Source organism: Natator depressus, chromosome 17 (assembly GCF_965152275.1).
Source record: "Natator depressus isolate rNatDep1 chromosome 17, rNatDep2.hap1, whole genome shotgun sequence".
NCBI lineage: Eukaryota > Metazoa > Chordata > Testudines > Cheloniidae > Natator > Natator depressus.
In genome coordinates, this window is record NC_134250.1 from 2537433 (window position 1) to 2564023 (window position 26591).

The following is a 26591-nucleotide window of genomic DNA, read 5'->3' on the forward strand; positions in this document are numbered from 1 at the left end:
AGCATTTTGCCAGACTGGAATTAGTCTGTCTTATCGCCAAAGGTATGCAAGTCAGGGCACTAGGGAAGCAGGATCCCGTCAGCTCCTCAAGAGCCTGGTGAGAGGGCCCCATCTAGAGTTAGTACATACCAATGTTCACATACAGAAAACAAACCAGCGCTTCTGTCCGCATGCTAATGAATAATCTGCACAGTGCTTGAGTAAGGCTCTTGAGATAATCCATTTAATTTACTAAAATGTTGCCCCAACAGCTGCTAGAAATATCTTAATATGTTCTGCAAACATTACAAATGCAGTCCCTTCATAGAGTGGAAAAACCAATGTAGTGATTAATCAATCACACTTAACATATGGATAATACATTTCTAAAGGAATTAACCCTGGATTAAAAATCAGATATTGCATCCCATATGCGGAGACCAACAATGTAAGAGATGCTTCACCAGGGACATTTCATTCTGAGGATAGTGTAAGGTGTCAGCAGCGATTCTAAACTTAAGGTTGTACTGAGATCTGCACTACGAACAGATTTCAATGTTATTTCTATGAAAAAGTTGTGTTGTAAAGATTGAAACATCAGCCCCATGGTCAAATCTCTCTCAACATCATGCTACAAGTCAGGACAGTATGCACTATTCAAATGGCCTGTAGGAATTGAAATATGCAGTTCTCATAGCCTACTTTCTTCAGGGTTAGGGAAACAGCCCCATATTTCTTTGCCAAAGTGTTACCCTGGCATTTCAGGGCTCCAAGCAGAAACTGAAATGTCAGCAAGAGATCCTCAGGAAGGGGATGAAAGAAAAGCATCTGAATTTTGATAAACACCATTTTGGTGTTTTTTAAACTTGCAAGACACAGAAGGCTGTTAAAATATATATATTAGCGACAGGGTAAAGTTCTTCACTCTAGGTGATGATTCTCAGGTATGCGAAGAGTTAAATGCATGGAGTCAAAGCAGTGAGGGGTACTGTTCTAAATGACTAAAATTCTGGAATAAGGTGGGTAAGTATAAGCATCACTGTAAATAGCCCCCAGCCCCCCATATAGAGTTTGACACCTTTGAGGTGGAAAAAAGTTTCTTGCAGAGCTGTGGATTCTTGTCAGCGTGAGTGGTCAACATGAGGCATGGGTGTAAACCGATGTTAAAATATTTTCCACCCTCGCCTCGGCCCCTGGTGTGCTAGAGTGCTGCATATCAGAGCCAACATCTAATCCACTGTTACGTCCGTGCCCACATTTGTTTGCTGCCTCTCATCAGATGCTAAGATTGCAAGCAGTGTGGGGCACAGACGGGCTTACTACACATGTATACGGTGCTTAGTGCAAGAGGATCCTGCTGGAAGCCCCTCACCCTTTTTTATACTTCTAAGGGATTCTACGGGTGGGTTTTGCAATTAAAACTGCTACTCCTCGCCGTTGCTTTAGAGCCAGCTCCTGTGGTAGGGCTCTTCTGCAGGGGGCTCAAGGCTCATGTCCCCTCCGCTGTGCCTGCAGGACTCACTCAGACGTGCTACGAGTAGGCGTGCCGTGGTGAGTGTGCACAGGGGGAAGCGGCTGCAGGGAGCCTGCAGTGGCAGGGCAGACGTGAACCGGCTTTGCCTAGTGTAAGAACAAAAGGTGTCTGTGTGGACACCATGCTAGGTTAACAGTGAGAGTGATTCAGTTGTGCAGACCATGTGAAAAGTCTCTGGGGGCACCTCTGAACAATAGGAGGGTATGTGCATGAATTTCTGCCCAAGCCTGTTAACAGCGATGTGACAGATAAGGCAGCGTAGGACCTAGACTCATTTTTCTTTCCACATAAGATGGAATTAAGTAAAGTTCTGAAGCTTCTGCTTTACAGAATGCACTCCTCTGCAGAGCCAGGGGAGTTACTGTACGGCCTGTTCCGTCACCTTGAGCATGAGCGTGGAAATATTGCTACGTTGCCACACATCTGTTTCCTGGGTCATTTGTGAGAAAAGTTCAAATTAAAACTACCACCATGGCCTAGACGATTAGCTTTGGTGTCTAGCAGCAGCACCTCATGCATCAGCATGGCAGGGACGGATACAGAGGCAGCATGTTTGTCTTCTCCATGTTTGTACATAAGAGAACGCCAAGTTTTTCTCTGCAGTGACATTTCAGGAAGGGTACTGACAGCCTTCTAGAAAGAACTGCATGCAGTCCTTCCCCACTAGGAGCATGCTTGTTCTCCATGCTGGATTTGAGATAAGAGTAGCGAGTGATGTGAAGGAAGAGGAGCAATGCATCTCTCTGACAACACAACATTGGAACTTAACCTTTCTTTTAAAATTGCACAAAGTATTAATCACACTCCAAACTGTGCATGAAGGACAGCAGTATTTGAGCTGCAGCTCACTTCCCTCCCACCTTCAGCTCAGGTAAAAGGTTTGTTGACTTGTTCCACTGCTTTGTGCCCTAGAGGCCATACAGCTTACAGAGATAAGCAGGGCTGAAGCTGGGTCTAAGTGAATTAGACACACAAATCAATGACTATCTGGAAAAAGCCTGATGGTAAAGATACAGGAGAATGCAAATGGGCAAAGCCCAATTGTTTAGAGACCCACCTGACAACTTCTGGAGTGGTCCTTCTACCACTCAGGATGGACAAGTCATGTGATCAGGCCTATCCATCACAGACACAGTTTGTAAACACCTGGATTAAAAACAAAGCCCACAAATGTGACAAGGTTTTCCCTCACAAAAGCCCGAACTGTTTCAGCAGCACAGTGCTCATGAGCCAACCACCGTGTGCAGCGCAGGATGGAGAGAAAGACAGGGCAGGAAGGAAACTCATTCAATTTAAAGCCTTCATTGTGAATCAAAGGCACACGACTCACCATGGCAGTGGTCCTCATCTGTCTATACAGCAGCTATATTACACAGCTAGGGGGACTTAACTCAGTAATTAGTAAGATGTCCTGGTGCACACTGATTAAGAAATAGGTGCTATACAAAACTGTATTTAATCCTGTATCATCTCATTAGGACAGATTCCATTTCTAAGTCTGGTTATCTCAGACGTCAGGAAACATTTACACTTCTGGTTCTCACAGTTTTGTAAATAACGAGAGTGGGATACTATGGTGATGAACACCACAGAAATAACTGTAAAGTGAAATGTACTTACCAATTTGATCTGGTCAGCTGATGAGATAAGCATGATCAGGGACTATAATATATGAACCACACTGAATGGCTCTGCAAAAGCTCTGCAAGCATTTTGCAAGACGAGTCCTGGATTAAATCTATCAGTTGTGTGAAACAGTGATAATACCCAGCTCTCTCAACGCAGATTTCAAAATGCTTAACAAAAAGGACATCAGTAGCATTATCTCCATTTTATAGACAGGTAAATTGAGGCACAGAGCAGGGAAGTGACTTTCCCAAGGTTATTCAGCTGGCTCATAACAGAGCCTGGAATAGAACAGCTGCAGCTAATCTACTGTAGTCAGTCCCCTTGCGAAGAGCAAGATGTGCTGGAAATAGAAGGTTTCTGTAGGGAATTAATGTTTGTTGAGCTGAACAAGTTATAAACTTTGGAGTCTTCTTCCCCTCCTATTACCACCTTGAGGGGTGTACTCTACTGCTGGTGGTGCGGGGTGGAGGACTAACAGGCAGTCTAAGCCACGCCACTCATCAACACCGCTCTAGCTCACTTTTTTGTTTCTAATGGAAGCGTTTTCTATTTGTAATTCAGGAGGTATATTGAAAGCAATGTTCAAGGAAACCTGGTTTCCTGGTTAAAATGACAAAGCCTCCTGGAAACTGCATTCCAAAGCTAAACTCACAGAGATGCCTCCAGCACAGACCTCTCCTGTCCATTCCCTTCACGGTGGAGAAGGCAGCCTGAGGTTTACATTTCGCTCATTAAGGCAACACCACAGAGTTCCATTTTTATTTTCTAAAGTATGTATCTTAGGGAGAGGAATAACCCTAGGGGAATCGTTTCAGTATAGGAAAGGAGAATCACAAATCAGACATCCATAAAGACAAAGGCGAGCATTAAACATCCAGTTTCTCAGTGTCTACTCTAGTATTGAAGTCTCGTATTAAAAGCAGCAGAAAGGAAGATAATGCATTTGGTACTTTTCCTCCAATACAGCTTATTCAAGACAAGGCCACACTCTGCTTTCAGACTCTCCTCTCGCGCGCTCTCCTTTATAAAGGTGTGTTTTTGTTGTCATTAAAAGAAAACCAATACAAAGTCTACGATCACCTGTGTGCACAGAGCCAGAGACGAAGGGGAGACTCGTTAGTAAAGCAAGCAGAAACAAGAAGTAATGGTATAGTAGTATGCGGAGATCTTTAGAAGAAAGCTGCCATATCAGCACAGAGAACTTCATAAGCGTTAAGCAAGTTTCAACACCTCTGTATCAGTCAGATAAACACTCCCATACTCCTTTTCCAGACAGGTTGCTGCAGCAGAGCGCCTATATGCGGCAGTGGAATTGCAGATGGAGGTACGCTAGCATACATTGGTGTGTGGTGCTCAGGTTTAGTGAGGAGCAGTGTGCAGAATGCAAACACCACTTTCTTTCTGAAACACTCAGTGCCAACTGCCCTGAGTCCTCACCAAAGCCTAAGTCACTGCTAGTTACACCCTTTGCTGACTTTAGAGGTGTAATCAGGCCAGAGTGAGTGTCATCTTTTGTACCACCACATCAATAAGGATTATTTCTCCAGATCATCACTTCGCAGGACAAGGGTTTTTTGATTGCTTGTTTGTTCAAATTGGAGCTTCCATGTCCCCGCCTGCATTTCTAACTCTCAGACCTGATGAAGAGTTAATGGTATATGCACCTTTCGATGTTACCAAATAAAGCATCTTCCTCCAAACAATACATTCTCTTCTGCTGAAAACAGCCCATTCACAGAACCTAGTCTGAAAGGCTATCACCCCACCCTCAGCAATCTTTGTACTGCTATGCTAAATTGTTAGTGTATTCCAAAAAAACAAGGAGTCCGGTGGCACCTTAAAGACTAACAGATTTATTTGGGCATAAGCTTGTGGGTAAAAGAAGTGGTTTTTTTACTCACTAAAGCTTATGCCTAAATAAATCTGTTAGTCTTTAAGGTGCTACTGGCCTCCTTGTTATTTTTTATGAGTACAGACTAACACAGCTACCCCGATACTTGACAGTGTTATCCAAGTACACCATTCCCTGTATCCTCTGAACATTTGTTTCTAATCAGGGATGATTTTTCTTGGGTGGTACCTTTCCCAAATCACAATCCTACACATCAAACCTTTAGGACTAAACTCAATCCCTTCTTCTGCCCCATTACAATCCCCACTAACACCCTCATATAAATAAAGCCAGTCTAGATTATAAAAACCCACTTTCCCATGGAACTAAGAGCAAGTGCATGGCAATCATGCCCTGCTTGTGTGTTGGTGCCCATTTCCACCACCATGTGTTAGTTTATCTTTTCAGAGTCTAAGCTCTTTGGGGCAAGGACTAAGTCTTCATGAAGCTGAACAGGAGCTAGCCCTGGGTTTATATTGCAGCAGTGCCCTCAGAACGGGTATTCTTACCAACAGAGCGCAAGAGAAGTATGGTGCCCGTTTCTGCAATGCTACTTCACAAAGCCTTGATTTGGGCTGTGTGTAACGTTCTCTTTTCACCGCTGCATGTAAAGAGAGTGATGCGAAACACCTGACTCCTCATCTGTAGTTCACGGTCAGACTGACTATTCATAAAAACAGGACATTATTTACAAGAGAAATACATGAAAACTGGATCCTGAATGCAGACACTTAAGAGTGTTCTATTACATCATGTACCCTACCATTCCTTGTAACATCCTCCAATGAGTAAAAATAACTTCCCCAGCTAATTCCATCCCCTTCCCTCCTGCACTCTGCTGCTCAGAATCAAGATGAGCTTGGCTGTTGATTTCTAGTTTGCTGAGACCAAAGTACTGGAAGGCAGTTGCTGGCAGTGTGGTCAATGCTACTACAAAGCCAGGAGGAGCAGCATAAAAGTAGGTGTTCTCACACTGTCCCCACTTTCAATGGTGGCTCATTAAAGTTCATTTTTGGATACTTTTTTGGGGGGCGGAAGACACGTATGCGAGGGCAGGGGGTGGAAGATGAGCTATTTAAAGCTAAATGGACTTTCAGAAGATCAGGTTCAGACGCTGACTATTTAAAAGCTTTCAGTAGGTGTGTTTTTAAGGGGTATCCGAAATCAATGCAAGGCTGAAACAAGGTTCCTTGTTTTCTAGCAGCTCAAACCAATTCTGGACAGAGACATGGACAAGCATCCTGCACTTGTGTTCTGTAAACAGAAACGGTTATTATTAACCCCAACATAAAAATTGATAAGGTAACCAACTGAAATAAGGTTGAGACTTTACTATGAAAGTCTGAATCATTCTAACAGATCAGACTAGTGTTTCCTCTAGTCTAGTACCCAGTCTTCAACAACAGCTGGTGGAAGATGCTTCCAAGGAAGGGCCAAGAAACCTAATTATAGAATAGTCTGCCCATAAGAGAAATTTCTTCCTCCTCCATTAGCTAGAAATTGGCTTATACCCTGAAGCACAGGGGGGTTAGATCTGTTCCAAACAGACTTTTTAAATCTCAACTAATATAAAACTGCAGATATTCTCATTACCCACAAGCTTGTTAAGATAGGTCATGTTAGCCTCTGACATTCCTGCGGTAATAAGTTCCAGAGGTTACCATTGTCAAGTAAATAAAGCTGACAAAAGGAAAATGATTTTGTAAATTTTCTGGGATCTATACATCTGAAAGGCAATCAGAATAAAATTCAAGGCACCAATTTAGAACCAAAACTTTTTTTTTTTTTTTTTTTTTTTTTTTTTGAGTTTTCACAATAGCAGATTTGCGATATCTACAGAAAGGTAAGACTCCATACTACTTAGTCAGAATTCTGTCCAGTTTGAGTTTTACATTTTACACCCAGCAAGGAAGTCCCCAATTAATTATTAAATAACTGATAGTATTTCACCAGTTGTGTTGCTTAGAGACGATATATTACATCCACAAAATTACAATAGAAGAACATTAAGGTTGCAAAGGCAAAACTAAACAGTTAGGAAATGCCTTAATTAAGGTTGTCTGTGCACCATCCATTCCGTGCACTGAAAGAGGCAGGGGTCCTCTTAAAAAAGGTATGTGATCATATAATTAAAGATCACGTATCATAATGCACACACGAGGGGGTCAAATTAAGGTTGCATGGACATCATTGATTCAAGCATTTTTTAAACTCCTAAGTGCTTCACTTTGCACGTTTAATGTTCTTTTAACTTAAGACTTTTGGATGTTAAATATTTTATAATTCTATCACCACAGCTCATAGTGAGTTGGATTTCTTCCAGGCATGTAATGGAACGGTGCTTATGAAAAACGGTGCCAGTTTACATATAATCTCCTAACATTAAAAACCAGAGTGCTTCCTAATCTTACCCATCTGGGAGCCCCTGGCATGTCTCAGCAGCAGAGTCATTAATTACTCATTTTTGAGGAGTTGCTTTTGTCACTGCCGTTTGTCAGGCGGCAGCAGCTCTCCGTTCGAGTGGAAGGGACGAGTCTTGCTGGGCTTGGCTTTAGCGCACCCCAATACTCTAGACACCCAATTCTTTCCTTTGGCTGCACGCTTCTTTGCCAAAGGAAGTAGTTCTTGTAGCATCTCTGGTCAATCCGTCTTCCACAGGATGGCCAGAAGAAAGCTGACCATCCAGCAATACTTCTAGAGCTTGTTTTTTAAGACACTTTATTGGCTCTTCACACTAATGACTGTTTCTTGGTGAGGTCTCCGAATTGAAAGCTGAAGCATTTACATGAAATCTTATGGGAAAATTGGATTAGTTTAACATCATTTCACTTAAAGTTGCATTTTTCAGGAACATAACTACAATGTTGAGTGAGGAGTTACTGTATTTGCTTTGCAGCCACACAGGAGTTTGCTCTAATCTCCTGGTCGTCACTGCAAAATATACATACAGATAATATTTAGGAGTTACGTATCTATATTGAAAATTGTGCTCTTAAGGCAGAGGACCCTTAACTGTGGGGCACACCCCTCTGGGAGGGGAGGGCAGAGGAACATTCAGGGGGATGCAGCTGGGGCCAGGGCCAGCCACCACAGGGGACAGGGAGGGAGTGCCACCCAGCTCCACTCCTGGCCCTGGGACCCCAGCAGCCAGAGTCAGCCCCTAGCTGGGGCCCCAGCCTCAACCCCCTTACTCCTGTCCACGTCTGCCCTCCCGCCCCAAGCTGTGGCCCCACTCCTAGGCCCTAGGGGGGTGGGACATAGACAGAGGTAAGGGGAGCACAACCCTGAAAAGTTTGGGGACCAGTGTCTTAAGGACTTGGAGTTGAGGCAGGTCACCAAGAGGTGACACTTTGGAGGCTGAAAGGATCATGCATCTCCCTGTCTGGCCATTGGCCTTGCGCTGTATGACTATTTGCATACTGAGTCAGGTGTGAACGGAGGAACTGTGAAATTTACAAGAAGAAACAAAGGCAAGGGGGTGTTCTGTATATGAATAAGAACAAAGGATTGGTCTGGTATATCTTGGAGTGCAAAGAGACACACTGAATCCTTCACCGAGGAGGCAAGCTGACAGCGTGCTTGTCTCGTGAAAGGAGGGCCACAGCCAGTCTGGCTGTAAAGGACTAGAAGAACGCAGGGTAAGCAATACTCTACAGGACACGAAAATATGTTGTTCATTAAATCTAGGCTCTAGGGTGTGTGTTCTGATTTTATTTGGCATGGAACCGTTTGTTTCCGATACTTCTACCTGCTACGACCAGAATCTCTGGGCTTTGTTAAATAAACGTATTTCACTATAAACACATCTAAGTGCTGCGTGTTAAACGCAGTGGTGATCTGAGGCGGGACTGGTAAGTTGCAGAGCCCTGTTTCTTTGGGAGCAGTGAATCTGCGAGAGTCCAGTGGAGCAGGGGCTGGGTGCTCCAGGGAGCCACTCAGATGGCTCGAGGGTGGAGATGTGCCTATTGCCAACTTGCAGAGTGACAACGGGGCGTGCAAGGCCTAGAAGGCAGGGCTTGTGTTGGATGTGGCCAGTAGAGCTAGGGAGCTGACCACAGCAGGTAGACAGGGTTTTCTCCTGTTAAGGGCAGGTGGTAGCAAGGTGCCTCACAACCTGGGTACCCCTGGGGAGCATCCCAGCCTGCTCAGAGGGGAAGACGAAGGCACACGTGCCTGATAAGCTTAGGGACTGAACAGTGCAGAGAAAATGAAGATGTTAAATGCATCTCCGTATGTGCTTACTCCCAATATTTAAACTACACCTTGTATAGGTGAAAAATTAAGTGTTTAATAAATGCTATTAGGTAATTAACAGGGATTTTTTTAAAATAGGAAAGGATTAACTTAATATCTTATTCCTGAAACGGACTTCCTGCTGTAATGAAAATGCTTTCAAGTAGAATTTCCCCACATTTTCATGCTGGAGTCAGTGGGCTATGTTGAGGCATGCTTGGGGCAGAGGACGCTACCGAGGCTGGTGCTATCATGACTTTGCATGAGGTCAGGCAAGGCAAGGAATGTTCGTCCTGAAAGAGCTATTTAAACCAAACCCACTGCAGGCGAGAAGTCAGAGATAAAAGCCAGGGCCCGGGCAGGTAAGTTAGAATGATTGCATCAGCTCTGCCTCATCCCCAGGAAAGCTGCACCAACTGGGCCCTGCTCAGACAAGCACTCAGAAATTCCATTAATAGAATTAACTCTTTAAAAGGCACCTAAGTACAGCTCCTAATTAAGGCTGGATTTAACTCAGCCCATTTTTAACTGAAAGCTTCCATCTAGTACCATTCTGCAGACACGACAGGCTACTTACTGCCACCCAGAAACAGCATTTCAGCTTTCTAAATGGCTTCAGATCTTTAGTACGTCTGTCCAAGCAGCTTATTTCCCCTTAGAAAGGGTCTTGGCTAACGTTAGCTTCCCTACCACCAGCAACAGGAAGTCTCAGAGCAGAGGTCACCGTGTCAACAGCGGGGTGCCATTTCCTGTCCTAGAGAAGTATTTTAAATATGCATAAAATGTGATCATTGAACCAAACTTAAAAAGAAGCCCCTAACTAGGCCACAGCAACTGAGCTGACACAAAAAATCCCACACTCCTGCCAAGCTCAAGTGCATAAGTGAGGTTCCAAAGAGCCATGAGATTTTAATAAATAAATTGGGTTTGTTATTTATGTTAGGCTTTTGAGCCTTCAGGCTTCATGTTTCCAGGTTTTTCCTTCACAGTCACCAAAGCTATAGACTTCTTAATGAGACAAGAGAGTCTCATGTAGGTGCCCGACTCCAGGAGCTCGTGGTCTACAGGGGAAAAAGCCACCCAGCTCTGCCTGCCTGCAGCTGAAGAGGCAGCCAAAACCTGGTGGTCTCTCAGAGGTGGAACCATATCTCCCTTGCCTGACTGACCCATGTGGTCCGCCTCCAAGGCCATGCAGAGCAAAGACCTCAATACCATGGAATTGTGGACCTCATAACAAACAAGATAGGATCACAACAGCCAGAAAGAATCATTGTACCTCCTTCCTTTGCAATTCTCTACATAAAAATCTAACACAAAGGAGAGATCCGACAGAGAACATTTCAGTGAGACAGTTCTGTTGCCATTGGACAAGTCACCTAGTTAAAGGCAGCAGCTATTTTCAAAGTAGCTCTCATTGAAATGATCCAATTTTCAGAGTAAAAACAGCTGAAAGTTTTGAAGTTGTGGAAAAGTTACCATTGTTAAGTCTTGACAAGTCCGAGAGGTCACCAGCTCATAACCCGAGTAATGTGCTTAGCTCTGGTGAGCTGGTTTTGTTTAGGTAAGAGTTTGATGGCAGATACAGTTTTCTGTTTGACATGACTGGACTTGGTATTTACAGCAATTAATACAGACTTCCCGTTCTTCTTCTATGGATTATTTTGGGATTACAGCTCCTTTGGCTCTCACACTATTCTCGGACAGGAGCAGAGGACGATGCCTGGGTAGGTATGAGGACATATGTGCGCAAGAGGAACACTCGCCATGTACATACCCAGTGAAATAGGCAGAGGACAAAGAGATACTTTGATACCTCATTACCATGTATTCAATACTCAAAGTACACTCACTGGCAAAAAAAGCTAGCACACCTGTCCAACCTTTTGAATATTAACATTTGAAAGACATGCCCGGTTCGTTAAACATGTAATCTGATTTCACTCAATTTAATAAAATCATGGAAAACAGCATGTCATGGGTAGTCAGTGATCCCATATTACAGGGATTAAAGGGAGAGATCTGATTATAGTACTGTCTGTTTTTCTAAACAAACACTCCCTGTTGTAATGACTGTTGTCCTCCATGTCTACATGGCAAGGAGTTGTAGACTTGTGAGAACTTCCTAAATAAATCAGCAGTGTAAATGATGGCTGGGCTTACAGGCATGAAGTAACCCAGTCGCTTCAGCTTTTGGACAGTTGATCAGCTGCCAGGAGACGTTGCAGGAATATCTGGAGGTGAAGGAGTAGGAGAACTGAAGGGTGCTAACGGGAGGATGAAGTCAGATTCTGTGATGCTGTCCCGTAAACAGATTAACCTGATCTCACCCAACATTAGTAAGAGGGACGGAGTGGCTGTGGCTCAGGTTTTTACCAGAGGGCCACGGCCAATGGAGCAAGGCCACTGCGCCCTGAAGCTCTCAGTATCCCCGTGTCATGGGTGATGGGCCAATCCTGGGGACCTGAGCAACTGCCACGCCTGGGAGCTGGAGGTGCTCAGCATCCCAGGACTTGGCAATGGACGCTTCGCCCACAGCTGCACAGGCTCTTCCCACCTGTTCCCCATGTAGTAGTGGCCAAAGCACCCCTTCCCAGAGGCATGGATTCTTCCCTCCCAGGAAGCCTTGCTGTACCCTTCTGACCCGCCACAGAGCCATTTCCTCCGCTGTAGTGGCCCCTTTGCTGGAGACGCTGTCTAGGCTGGGGTTAGCGGACATTAGCTTCCAAGAAAGGTCAAGATGATCCAGCTGTGTTGGACTAGCAAGAGCTAGAAAGTGGGAAGGGGCTGTGGGAGCAGGGGAAGAGACCTGTGCTGCAGTCACCATGGAAACCATCCTTCACTACTGCTGCAAGCGCTAAGTGACACTCTTACCTTCTGGGCTGGGACCGGCACTCTTCCTCCCCACTGTCCGCCTCCTGCATGCACAGAGGAGAAAAAACAGGACCAGTTAAAATACTAACCCATTCATAAACTTCAGACCATTGCACTTCACTAGCTTGGGCAGTGTCTGTAGGTGGGGGGTTTCTTTTTTATTACCCCTGTACATCTCTCTTTCTGCTGCTGCATATGCACTTACTTTCTGAAAGCCTTTAAACACACACATGAGAATCATTTTTCAACTGCAGACTTTAACATGCTGCTGCATGGCCTTCCAATGATCTCTGCCAACCAAAGAGCACCAACTGTCAAGCACTTACGTTGCTCCCAGTGTCTGACACTGAGAAGCTCAGAATCAAAAAAGAGCAAAAAAGCGAACCCAAAATGGGGATGGTAAGTGCAGACTAACTAGAAAGTGGAAATTTGACACAGTACACGGCTTCTGATGCAAAATTAATCGGCATAATTTCTAACATGCTGTGGAATTTTATTAGGACTTTCTATAATCTCAAGGTGATTAATTCTACTTCATAGCAGATTTAAATGGACATTCGCAGGCAGGACTGGGGGTGGGGTGTAGAATTTGCTTTATCAGTGAAAATAATAAAATCAAGTTTGGCCGATGTAGTTCCGTGGTGGCTGGGAAGCATTTTAAAGTACAAGCAACATTCTCAATTGGCACAGAAAAGCCTTCAAGGAAACCAAAGCTCAGCACCTGGCAACAGGAGATACGGGCAACGCTACCTTTCAAGTTTATGCCCAGGTCACTTGGGGGTTTTAGGCTGTGATTGTATTGACTCATAGAAGCATAGGACTGGAAGGGACTTCAATAGGTCACCTAGTCCGGTCCCCTGCACTCAGGACAGGACTATGTAATAACTAGACCATCCCTGACAGGTGTTTGGAGATTTTTAAGAACAGGTCAGACAATGACAGATTCCACAACCTCCCTAGGCAACTTTTTCCAGAGCTTAACTACCTTGAGAGTTTTTCCCTCATGTCCAACCTAAACCACCTTTGCTGCAATTTAAGCCTGTTGCTTCTTGTCCTGTCCTCAGAGGTTAAGGAGAACAATTTTTCCATGTCCAATTCCAAGCAGGGTCACACCTTCCGTTATTTGGGAGGGAGACCTCCAAAGAGCATACAGGTGCTGTAGGTAGTGGTGTTGGCAATTGAATAAGTGGCTCCTCTTTCTTTTAAGCCAGCACTGCCCCAGTGCAGTGCTATGGAGTGTTTTTGCTATCTTTCAGGCAAGAGGTAAAACCCACAGTCCTCCAGGCACTGAAGGTCCCACAGCTTTGTTCTCCAGGGGCTGAGCACTAGCAGGATATACTGACCAAACCCCAGTGCAGACATTTACGTCATTCTACCATGGATTTTTAATTAGATCCTGGATTCTTCCTCCATGTTAGACTGGTGTGTAGTGTTCCAGTCTACTGTCATAACAGCTGTTCCATTCCACCCCAGAGTAGTTACATTTCTGTGGAGGAGGAAGAGGTATCTAGCACTTGTAAAGGAGCATCCACAGAGGAGCTTATGGGGTGGGAAGAAGGCTATCAGCAGAAAGGGACCAACTTTTGCACAGCTAGAGTGAACAATCAGAAAGTGCCCATTATATTTCTATAAAGTGCCCATGCTAGGCTTTCCCCTGCAGCATTGCATTACACCTAGATACCTTTGTTAGAATGGCTCCAAAAATGTTTTATCACCACAATTCCTAGTGACCGCACCTGCCGCACGTGGGGAGTATATCTGAATCCCAAAGACTCTGTATGCTGCTTGCCAGTGAACCCAATGCAGAGACCGAGGCTTTGCCAGCTACGGAACTATCCTAGCTTTCCTTCTACATCTTTCATCTGCTATGGCTTTGAAAATGCTCTTGCACCTAACCCTACCAACCCATTCAGCTGCGACCTGCAAGGCGTACAGGTGGAGACAAATATGGAATGGTTTGGTTAGGACCTATCATGAGGTAGCAGGAGAGTAAGAAATAAGATTGTGGATTGGGTCCGGATCAGCAGAACAACCAGCCATTATGTCTGCTGACCCTCCCGTCCAGCCCTACCAGAGGGTAGGTGCAGACCTGCTGCTCAGGGGCAGGAGAGCAAGGAGTTTTGAAACAGCCAGCAGCACTTGCGGAATTTGCAGAAAGATTCAGACCTGCAATTCCTAAGTCACAGGCTCAAGAAGGGTGGAATGGAAATGTCACATTTCACCACCAGGGAATTGTATAACCAGATTCGGTTTCCTGTAACTTCACAGAATGAGAGGCACAACTCAAGAAAGCCATCACTGCAGCATTACTTGGGTCCCGTTCGTTATGTGTAAAGCTCAAGGCCTTTCTTTATACAAAATGCAAGATACAGATGCGGAACGGCCAGCAGAAATATTTGCATCTCTGCTATCCGAGAGTCTGATCCTGGGAGGTGCTTGCTAGCAGAGTTCCAGGAGCACAGGTGCTCAGCGCCTCTCAGGCTCAGACCCCAGTTAATGCCTAGTAAACGAGGAGACAAATAGCAAAAACAGACACCTATGGCAACAAATTGGAGCTAAAGCTGCAGGCTACACATGCTGAGGGGAAGCCAGCAGGGCTACCTTCCACACCGCAGGCCTCAGAATTAGCAGTGTCACTCCAGCAGCGAGAGACAGGCATGCCGGCACTCCTCTCCTAACTGAAAACCCCAACCCACTCCATCATCAGGAGAGAACATGATGCAAATATTAACACTGTCAAACAGGTACAACCACGCAGGGAGAGCATCGGCCGAGCAGCTTTCCAAGCCCTCCCTCCTGCAATGAAGCGGTACAATGTTCAGCCAGCCGCAGGCAGGGACTGGCTCAAAGTGGCTGGATGCTGCAAGCTGCAGCTCGGATAGGCCGCGTGACGGCAGGAGCCTGAAGCTGGTTGCCATTATGTGGGCATCCACAGGGATGGCACAGGCCAGGCTGTTGCACACCATGCTGGCCACAGCTGTACTTGCAACCGGCATCCCAGGTAGCTGAAGACACCAGGCTTTTAGCCTGAGCTTCCCAGCAACTTGTCAAGAGCACCGCATGCAGCTGGCCAGGATGTGGTGCCATTCCGTGCTGGCTACACTGAAAGCTCTAGGTGACAGGGGCTTTGTTTTCCTAGGTGCCTGCACAGCACTTAGCACAACATGGCCCTCACCATCATTGGGACCTTGAAACAACAAGCGTTTGTAACAGCCCCTCATCAGCCATCTACCAGTGAGGTCAAATCTAGAATAATCAAGGGACTGACAGTCTCAGGACTAGATGCCTTTCCTGGTTTAGCTATGAAGTCTAAGTGTATGTGCAATTATCTCCTTATGAACAAATTTCCTTTTAAGGGAAACACCAACGTGGAGTGTAGCTAACTGGTGCAAGTCAAGTGACTTGAAAGAGCTAGATATCCCACCTCCTAAAAACGGATAGATTGGCACATGAGGAACGGGGAACCCATTGTCAACTTTGCAATCAGATTGCGTTTTCCTGTGTCCGAGTTAATCTGCTGTGAGGCAGGGTAAAAAAATTCTCAAAAGCACGCAGGTCACTCAAGCACTTTGAAAAGGTTATCCACTGTAGATCTGCACCAACTATCCTTAGAACCAGTTGAATTCTGCCAGGTCACAAGACACGTGGCCAACACTCCATATGGGTTCCCCAGGAAGGGGACTTACTAGCCTGTCTAATAACAGCAGTCAACAAAGTGAATAGCAGCCATTATGGGTGAGCCAAGAGCTCAAAAGGGTTTGTTCTCTAGTCAAATGCATTTTTCAAGCCCAGGATAAGGTGAAGTGGTGGAGAGAAGCACTTCAGGTCTGCACAACCTCACTCAGTAATCTAAGCTATGCAGACAATGCTGTTTTCGGTCTGGAACGTGCAGCAAGCAACATTACAGCAAGTGGCCAGCTGTACATCCAAAAAAAACCCAGCCATGGCAACTAGCAAGCACCGTGTCCCCTCAGCAAAACAAACAAACAGAGGGGATGCCCTGAAGCATGTAGACCATTTCAATTATCTTGGCTCCACATGGAATTCAAACCTCATGAGCTCTCTGAAAACATGGAGGCGGACAGACAGGACCCCATCAGTTGCTATCTTTCGCCGCTGAAGACTTGATGAGATCTAAACATTCTAGACATAAATGCAGCACATTTTAGTGTCAGGAGTTCAGAGCGTAGCCACTTACGGTCATATAAACTGGACTATGGACACATGCGATTCTGGTCAGTCTCTAAGATCAAATAGTGCTACCTGCACTCTGCTATCCAGCCCGGGACATCTGAAAACTCATCTTTAACCTTTAGGATTTATGGCAACATCCGTCTTCCCTTTCTGTCTTCACTACTAAGATTCCTGTCCATCGGTCTGCTACCCTCTCCCCTCCAGCCAGCTGGCATCTCATGCATCTGTCTAGGTATGCACGCCCCACCCCCATATCAGCTTTATGGGAGCATCTCATCTTACTTCCGTCCTTCCAGCTTCTTCAGGATCCTGCTCCCCAAAACACTTTTTCCTCTCTCACCCTGTGACTCTTTCACTGACTTTCCACATCAAGTTCAATCTTTTCTGTCTCCTATTGGAGGCTCTTTGCAACTCCAGCACAGCTTCTCTTATCTGCTTCACACTTCCCAAGCTTCCCTTCCGACTACCCCCCTTTGCAGCCTCCTCTTGGTGCCACCTTATGGGCTGCTCCTGTTATGCTTAACGGTCTTCCACTTCAAAACACTCCCTTATTCTGCCATGGAATTTCTCCTCCACCATGAGCTCGGACCATCACCTGACATGCTGCATATCTGGTTATTACACTATTTCCTGAGCTAGGCTGTAATCATTCACGTGTATTTTTCTATGACCGTAAAGCAGTAAGATCACTAAACATACTGTAAAGACGAGGGGCCGCTCTAAACCTGGAACTACAATTTAATACAAATTCTCCACTAGAGGGCAGGAGAGACACGGCATGGACAAACACTACAAGTTCAGGAGTGACTCACCTACGGGAGATGAAGGAAGATGCATCTCCCACATGCGAGTTACTTTTAACTAGAGAGCGTTTTGGAAGATCCTGTTGCCACTTAGTGCGTTCCCAAAGCGTGGAAAGTATTGCTGCAGTGCAGCCAGCTAAAGAGACTACCTAGAATCTGTTTAAGCTGGTTTTCCAATTGCAGTACAAAGGCCATTCGGAGATGCATACAGTGGGGCATCTGTTGAGCTGACAGCCACCAACACTGAAGCGTCTTGCGTGCCTCCCTGGAATACAAGCTCTCAAGTGTTTTCCCCTCCCTGCGGCCTGTACACTACAGCCAAAACGCAGCGCTGAGTGCCTGGCCAGTAGCTTGTGGTTAGTGCTATGTAGAGGCTCCTAGGGGCTGATTGTTCCATTCTCAAGCCAGCCCCTTGTACCAATGTACAACTCCTACTGGTTTAGAAGCAGCCTTGACAAGCTCCAAAGGAAGTCATGCCCTGTCTTCCTTGGCCAGAGAAATGGCACAACAGGGGGCTCAGGGGAAACAAAAGGAGAGCCATGGCTCTAACGAGGCTGCAATATTAATGACAGCTTAAAATGAAAGATGTAACTTTCACTCTTTGCACCTTTCAGGCTATGCGGAACAGAATATGCAAAACACAAACCCAGTTTTTACTTTGATCTTCTGGCACAGTCATTAAAAGGGCAAGGGACAACAGAGACATTATTTAGCATTCGTCAGGCTTATACAATGGCACTCTCTCCATGTCACATAAGCCAGTCTCCTGTCCCTATGAAGCTACTTTCTTATCTCCATGTGGCAATAAAAAACAGTGCTCATCTGCATTCTGAAATTCAGATGCCAGCTTGTTTGTCTGCACGTAACATGTCTGAGTTCCCTGGCACACACATTCGTTGGATAAGATGTATGATTTCCACCAACTCCTTCCCAAACTACTGTAGCTAACATTTACTACACTTTCATTAGCCATGGTACATTAGTGAGGCTTCTTGCCACCTACTTGTTTGAACCCTAAAATAAAACTCACTTTAGCATACCTGTTTGGCTATATTGCTGAAGCATGTGTCAGAAACTTGTAGGAAACATGCCTCAACTGCTGCTTACATCCTTTGCAAAATGAAATGCCAACTGCTAAACTACTATCAAGAACGCCCCTCTATCAAAACAAGCAGATGAGTTAATCTCTCAATTTGCCAGTGTGAAGCAGTGGTATTAATAGACCACTACATTTTATGCATTCCACCCTCAGTTTGAAGATGCAGCTGTAGTCTAACATGCATGGCAGAGTTTCCCATAGCCAGGCTACATCACCAAACTGGATCTGTACCAGGAGTTAGCTTTTTACCGTAAAACTGTAATACATACATATATAAAAATAAAATATTATTATTATTAACAACAACAACTTAAAAGGATTAAAAAACCAGAGGAAATGGTCTCTTCCATCATAACAGCTAGCAGCATCTTCCTTAGAAAAGATTCTTGTTATCAAAAAGAAACGAAATCTGCTCCCATGACTGTACACACTCAGAAAGCCCCACTTCGAATGGCATTAAAAAGATCACCAGAATTAGTTTGGGGTCAGACTGCTCTAGCTGGACATTTTAATGGAAGATGCTAGATCAATTTATAAATGAAATGCAAAAATACACCTACAAATTCCATCGGCTGCAAGCCTGGTGCATTTACTTATCTTCTCTTCCCTCTCTGAACAGGGGCTGGGAACACAAGAGCCTAGTGTGACAGTACATTGGGCAACTTCAGATCTGCCCTTCACCACCCTCCACCCAAAACAACCCCCACCACTGACTTTCTCCAGGGAACTTTAATACACTGACTAAACCAAAAAGCCTTTAGAACAACCTACGTGGCCAAGAGGCTGGCAATTCAGACAAACTGTCATTCTAACTTGTGTCTAGACTCTCTCTCTAGAGCGGAGGCTCTCCTATGCCATGAGTGCAATGACTCCTAGCCACAACTTCTAAGGATGCCAGGTGTGCCTTCACGTACACTAGTTCAACCCTGCTGAAGTCACTAATGTAGGCTTTTCCTCTAACCACAGAGCAGTCAGCCTTGATACCCCAAAAGGCACCAGGCTCCAGAGAGAAAGCCTTGCATTGGTAGTCATCTATGGTCAATTGCCACACCAACTCCAGCGCCTTTAGAACCGTGGACGAAATCCTCAGCTAGTGTGACCGGGGCTGGGTGGAGGAACACAGGGAACCCCAGGGCTGGGGTCTAAGCTCCCTGCTCCCCCAGAAGGACTTCACTGAGGGGTCCTGGGTGTACCCACAAGCTCTGTTTTGGACTGTGTTCCTGTTGTCCAATAAACCTTCTGTTTTACTGGCTGGCTGAGAGTCTCAGTGAATCCCAGGAAGAGGGGTGCAGGGCCTGGACTCCCCCACACTCCGTGACAACTGGTGGCAGCGGTGGGATCTACTGCACCCCGTGAACGGCGCTTCCTGCAGTAAGTGACTGGGGAACAGTAAAACGAAGGGGGATTGACGGGGACCAGGCGTGCTGAAGATTCAGAGAGAGACGGTTTCAGGGGGCGGTTAACCCCTGGGAGTGTGTGACCAGAGAGAAGGACTTTTGCAGTAACAGGGTCCCCCGGGGGATTGCAGCGAGCGGTCCCAGGGGCGGAGGAGTCTGCAGCTCGACCCTGGCAAAGAGGTGGTGACCTCAAGAAGGACTGGCACACTAGGGGCTTTTCCTGGAAACCGTGGACAGCTGCCCGGCCTGCGAGTGGCCAGCCGGGAGATGTACGCTAAACGCCTTAAGAGCGACCTGGTGGAGCTGTGCAGGCAGAGGGGGCTGCGCGTCGGGAGGTCCACCAAGGAACAGCTGATTGCCCAGCTGGAGGAGAGGGATCGCTTGGATGACCCGATCCCTGTCCCTGAGGGAAGCCGCCCGGCGGACGCAGCGTGGGCCCTGGGGCCTGACCAGGCTGGGAGGGGTCAGACTGCTGCCCAGGACACCCCGAGACCCTTCCTACCTATGCCTGGGGGAGGGGTTGTGGGAAGCCCAGCGAATACCGAGGGCCCCCTGACCCCAGCAGCCAGCAGGGGATCCTCCCAGCGGAGCTCCCCATCCCTGGAGCGGATGCGGCTGGAATGGGAGAGGGAGAGGAAAATGAGGGAGCTGGAGGATCATGAAAAACAACGTCAACATGAGGAGAAACAACGTCAACATGAGCAGGAGGAGAAGGAGAAACAACGTCAACATGAGCAGCAGGAGAAGGAGAAACAAAGACAGCATGAACTGGAGCTGGCCAGGCTGAGGAGCAGTGGGGCCCCGGCTGTGGTGAGTGAGGGGGGACCCAAGACCTCAAGGAGCTTTGATAAGTGCTTCCTGGCCCAGCGGAAGGAGGGGGAGGACATAGATAGCTTCCTGACGGCCTTTGAGAATGCCTGCGAGATGCACAGGGTTGACCCTGCAGACAGGCTCCAGTTCCTCACCCCCTTACTGGACCCCAAAGCCGTGGAGGTCTACAGCTGGATGACAGGGGCAGAGGCAGGGGACTATGAACTGTTCAAACAGGCCCTGCTCCGTGAGTTTGGGCTGACCCCCGAGATGTACCGGAGAAGGTTCCGGAGTCAGCGTAAAACGCCTGAGGTCACCTACCTACAACTGGTCAACAGGATGCAGGGATATGCCCGCAAGTGGACAGCGGGGGCCCAAGCTAAAGAGGACCTGCTTGACCTGATCGTACTGGAGCACCTGTATGAACAGTGCCCATCCGACCTGAGGCTGTGGCTGGTGGACAAAAAGCTCGCGAACCCCCAGCATGCAGGGCAGCTGGCCGACGAGTTTGTGAACAGTCGGTCAGGGGGTAGCCGGGAGGAGTCCCAAAAGAACAGGCCCCCCCCGATGCAGAGAGAGAGTCACCATGGGGTCTCCCAGCGGGGAAATAGGGAGAACCCCCTCCAAAGGGGAACGCCTGGTGTCGGGCCCCTCCGACCCGTTCGAGGGGACCAACGTGACCTGAGCTGCTATCACTGTGGCCAGAGAGGCCACGTACGGGCCCAGTGCCCCGGGCTCAGGGACAAACTGAGCAGACCCAACCTACCCAGGGTTAACTGGGTAGGGACTCAGCTGGACGAGGGGCAGGCGACCCAGGAAAGGGGGGCTACCAGTTTGCCACCTGCTCAGGAGGGAAGAGTACCCCCAGCCAGCCCCGCCAGAGGGCTGGAGGCTCTGGACTCAGGGTGCTCGGTTTACAGGGTGGGTGCGGGGCTGTCCCTCCGGAGAGAGTGCCTTGTTCCCCTGGAGGTGGATGGGAGGAAGGTCAATGGATACTGGGATACGGGCGCGGAGGTGACGCTGGCCCGGCCCGAGGTGGTGGCCCCAGATCGGGTGGTGCCCAACACCTACCTGACCCTGACGGGGGTGGGCGGGACCCCATTTAAGGTGCCCGTGGCAAGGGTACACCTGAAATGGGGGACCAAGGAGGGCCCCAAGGATGTGGGGGTACACCACCATTTGCCCACTGAAGTTTTGATGGGGGGAGACCTAGAGGACTGGCCAAGCGACCCCCAGACCGCCCTGGTTGTGACCCGTAGCCAGAGCCGGCGAGGGGCACTGCGACCTGACCCTGGGGAGGGTACCACACTGGAGGCGCGAGACCCTACTCGGGTGGGGAGGGAGCGCCGAGGGGCACGGCTCAGAGAGGCTGCGGCCTCAGACCTGGCCACGGAGGGGGAACCGGGCCCCATCCCTTCCCCAGCCGCTGAGTTCCAGGCCGAGTTGAGGAAAGATCCCTCCTTGCAGAAGCTCAGGGACCTGGCCGACCTCAGTGAGGGACGGACCATGAGGAAAGGCTGCCAGGAGAGGTTCCTGTGGGAGAAGGGGTTCCTGTACCGAGAATGGGCTCCCCCAGGGGAAGGGGAGTCCTGTGGGGTCAGGAGGCAGCTGGTGGTCCCCCAGAAGTACCGCCGCAAGCTCCTGTCCCTGGCCCATGACATCCCCCTCGCAGGGCACCAGGGAATCCGGCGCACCCGGCAGAGGTTGCTACAGAACTTTTACTGGCCCGGGGTCTTTACCACCGTCCGGCAGTATTGCCGATCCTGTGACCCCTGTCAGAGGGTGGGGAAGGCCCGGGACAAGGGGAAAGCGGCGTTGAGACCTTTGCCCATCATAGAGGAGCCTTTCCAGAAGGTGGCCATGGACATCGTGGGGCCTCTCAGCAAGACGACCCGGTCGGGGAAGAAATACATTCTGGTGGTGGTAGATTTCGCCACCCGCTACCCCGAGGCAGTGCCCTTAGCTTCCATTGAAGCAGACACCGTGGCAGATGCGCTCCTGACCATTTTCAGCCTAGTGGGGTTCCCCAGGGAAGTCTTGACAGACCAAGGCTCCAACTTCATGTCGGCCCTGCTCCGGTGCTTGTGGGAGAAATGTGGGGTCCGGCATGACTGGGCCTCAGCGTATCACCCCCAGTCCAATGGGCTGGTGGAGAGGTTTAACGGGACGCTAAAGATGATGCTGAAAACCTTTATGAACCAGCACCCGCAGGATTGGGACAAGTACTTACCTCACCTGCTGTTCGCGTACAGGGAGGTGCCCCAGGAGTCTACCGGATTTTCGCCTTTCGAACTGTTATATGGAAGGAGGGTGAGGGGCCCCCTGGACCTGATGAGAGACGAGTGGGAGGGGAAGGCCACTCCCGATGGAGAGTCAGTGGTGGAGTATGTCCTGACCTTCCGAGAGAGACTGGCTGAACTCATGGGCCTGGCCAGGGAGAATCTGGCCAGAGCCCAGAGGAAGCAGAAGGTCTGGTATGACCGCACGGCGCGGGCCCGTGCCTACGCCACCGGGGATCAGGTGATGGTTCTCATCCCGGTGAGAAAGAACAAACTACAGGCCGCCTGGGAGGGCCCGTTCAAGGTCGTCAAGCAGCTCAATGAGGTAAACTATGTGGTGGAGCTGTCGAACCGGGCCCACCACCGCCGGGTGTACCATGTGAATATGATGAAGCCATATTATGCCAGGGGGAATGTGGTGTTAGCTGTGTGTGGTCAGTGGGAGGAGCAGGGAGATGACCCTTTAGTAGATCTATTCCCTGGGACCAGAGCTGGTTCCCCCCTGGAAACAATCCCCCTCTCGGATCAGCTCACCCCTGCCCAGCAAGCTGAGGTCAGGGGGGTGCTGCATCCGTACCGACAGCTGTTTTCCAACCAGCCTGGACGCACTAATCTGACTGTCCACCGGGTGCAGACAGGGTCGCACCCGCCGATAAGATGCTCCCCCTTCCGAGTCACAGGGAAAACTGCTCAGGACCTGGAAAGAGAGGTCCGGGACATGCTGGCTTTGGGGGTGATCCAGCCATCGGCCAGCCCTTGGGCCTCGCCGGTGGTGCTGGTCCCCAAAAAGGATGGGTCAGTCCGGTTCTGTGTGGACTATCGGAAGCTCAATGCCATCACTGTATCGGATGCCTACCCCATGCCCAGGCCGGACGAGCTCCTAGACAAGCTGGGAGGAGCTCGGTACCTTACCACCATGGACCTTACAAAGGGCTACTGGCAAGTGCCGCTGGATGCAGATGCCCGGCTGAAATCGGCCTTTATCACCCCTCTGGGGCTCTATGAGTTTCTGACCCTGCCTTTCGGCCTCAAGGGAGCGCCGGCCACCTTCCAGCGCCTGGTGGACCAGCTCCTGAGGGGGATGGAGAGTTTTGCCGTGGCGTATATTGACGACATCTGTGTCTTTAGCCAGACCTGGGAGGACCACGTGTCCCAGGTTAGACAAGTGCTGGACCGACTCCAGGGGGCTGGGCTGACTGTCAAAGCGGAGAAGTGCAAGGTGGGGATGGCGGAAGTATCTTACCTGGGCCATCGGGTGGGGAGCGGCCGCCTAAAGCCAGAACCGGCCAAGGTGGAGGTGATCAGAGACTGGCCCGCTCCCCACACCAAAAAGCAGGTCCAAGCCTTTATTGGGAGGGCAGGATACTACCGAAGATTTGTGCCCCACTTTAGCGCCATAGCCACCCCCATCACTGAGCTATGCAAGAAGGGGAAGCCAGACAAGGTGGTCTGGACCGAGCAGTGCCAGGAGGCTTTCCGGGCGCTGAAGGAGGCTCTGGTCAGTGGCCCAGTTCTAGCAAACCCAGACTTTGACAAGCCCTTTGTGGTGTTCACCGACGCCTCCGACACGGGACTGGGGGCGGTGTTAATGCAGGAGGATGAAAAGGGGGAGAGACACCCCATCGTGTACCTGAGCAAGAAGTTGCTACCCCGGGAGCAACACTACGCGGCCATCGAGAAGGAATGCCTGGCCATGGTGTGGGCCCTCAAGAAACTAGAGCCCTATCTCTTCGGGCGACACTTCACCGTGTACACCGACCACTCTCCCCTGACCTGGCTGCACCAGATGAAAGGAGCCAACGCCAAGCTCCTGCGGTGGAGCCTGCTCCTGCAGGATTACGACATGGACGTGGTCCATGTGAAGGGAAGTGCCAACCTGATAGCGGATGCGCTGTCCCGGAGAGGGGGCCCCGAACTTCCCCAGGTCACTGGTCACAGTGACCCCGCTCAGTTCAGTCTCGAAGGGGGGAGAGATGTGACGATGTGACGCAGCAGGGAGGGGGGAGTGTTGACCTGGGAATGTGCCCTGGGGATGGGAGACCTGAGAGCCTGTCACCTGAGCCAGGAGGGGGAGGGGGAGGTGACACCTCTGCCCAGGAATGTGGACGGAGGCTGCAGCAGGGAACCTGCTCGGTGGGTTTAGTTTCAGTTTGGGGCTGGGTGGAGGAACACAGGGAACCCCAGGGCTGGGGTCTAAGCTCCCTGCTCCCCCAGAAGGACTTCACTGAGGGGTCCTGGGTGTCCCCACAAGCTCTGTTTTGGACTGTGTTCCTGTTGTCCAATAAACCTTCTGTTTTACTGGCTGGCTGAGAGTCTCAGTGAATCCCAGGAAGAGGGGTGCAGGGCCTGGACTCCCCCACACTCCGTGACAGACCGGTCCATTGACTTCTACAGAGATGACAATTTGCACCAGCTGTCTTTTCATGGAAGGAGATTACGGGTGGTGGGGGTGGGAGATTTCCATTTTCCCCAGCTCAGTTGCCTTGATTTGGCATCTTTGTAGCCAGCTCATTTTCATGGTTTCCCCTATATAAATCAGTTTCTTCCTTTGTTTGCAGGGATCTTTCACACAAGCAGCGGGATGAAGAAAATATAAAATAGTGAAGTGTGGTTGCAAATCCCCAGTCAGCAGGTGGACTCAGGTGTGGATGTAGGGCATCAAGCTATTTTAAATGCCTAGACTTCAAGCTGACAATGCCCCTCCCTTTAAGAAATAAAAAGTCCTCCTTTGACAGGGAGCACAAGACCTAATGCCGCTCAGAGACACAAGCATACAGTGGTATCTGCATTTCTAAAACACAGAAAGCTTTCCAGCCTTCCCCCAGGCCAAAACGTGCTTTGAGCCCATGAAAGATGGCAACAAACTTGCTGATACAGGAGTGAGCTGCCAACAGCAGTAACTAGCCCAACACAGAGGAGACGGTCCAAGGTGGTTAGCATACTGCCAAGGCCAGTTACCTTGCAGGATTAACCTTTACGAGGGGTCTGATGACCATCATGGATCATTTGTTCTGCTACTACTCAAAGCCTCCACACCTCATGAGGCAGGATTGCTTTAGAGTAAACTTTCATTCCCAGCTATTGAGTAGCATCAGGAAATGAACTGAATGGGCTCATGAGAGTAGGAACTGAAGACATCCTTCGCTATAGATCTGATCATTGCTAAGCTGTTGAAGTAAAGGTGTGCTCACTCTACCTACTCTTCCTTGGGTAGAGCCCTGTGCATATACCCAAATTATACTGAAAACCTCTCAGCTGGGCAAGATCTTTGTGGGGAAGAAGGCAGCTGGTCTAGTCAAATCAGGGGCTATGCACCCAAGTATTAATCCAATAGCTAATCCATGCAAATGCTGTTCATGAGCATGAGGGAGAGCATCCTCCGGTCTCCCAGTACATCTTTGTCTTTGCGACAGCTGTCTCATACATTGCAAGCTCTTTGGTACAGGTGCTCTTCGGACAGCACTGAGCGCATCAGCATAATAAGCAATCCCTTGCCTAGCACCTGATCACGAAGCTCCTGTGGACCCGACCAGATTAAATACTGGCAACTGCCCTCAATCACAGAAGTCACGTGGAGATAATATATTCACTGCACAGACTCCCGAAGTCCAAGGGAGTTTGAGCTGCACAAGGAATGCACGACAAATACCAACTGAAGCCCAATAGCGCCAGTGACAAACTGTGCATAAGATGCCCTGTTATGGAGCCTGGTCCTATGAACTGTGAGCTTAAAAATCACTTCCTGGGAGCAAACAAAATTGAGACAGATTCAGTTCAAAACCACCATACGCATGTCCCTCCACTGCAGAGCTACGTGACGAAATTTTTAAAAAAAAACACTCTCTTAAACATAAACCCCACATATGCTGTGT

At 48.7% G+C, this 26591-nt stretch overlaps 1 protein-coding gene across 2 annotated transcripts in view; it reads right to left on the reverse strand.

The window, feature by feature from the left end:
- Positions 1 to 26591, reverse strand: part of SSH2 (slingshot protein phosphatase 2) — a 148211-nt gene that overhangs the window by 78452 nt on the left and 43168 nt on the right. Inside the window, exon 2 of one of the 2 annotated variants that reach the window (XM_074975001.1) lies at positions 12138 to 12181. The exons of the other annotated variant lie outside the window; for it this stretch is intronic. Coding sequence (XP_074831102.1) covers positions 12138 to 12181 — 44 coding nt within the window. The remainder of the gene's footprint in view (positions 1 to 12137; positions 12182 to 26591) is intronic. 2 annotated transcript variants of the gene reach the window in all.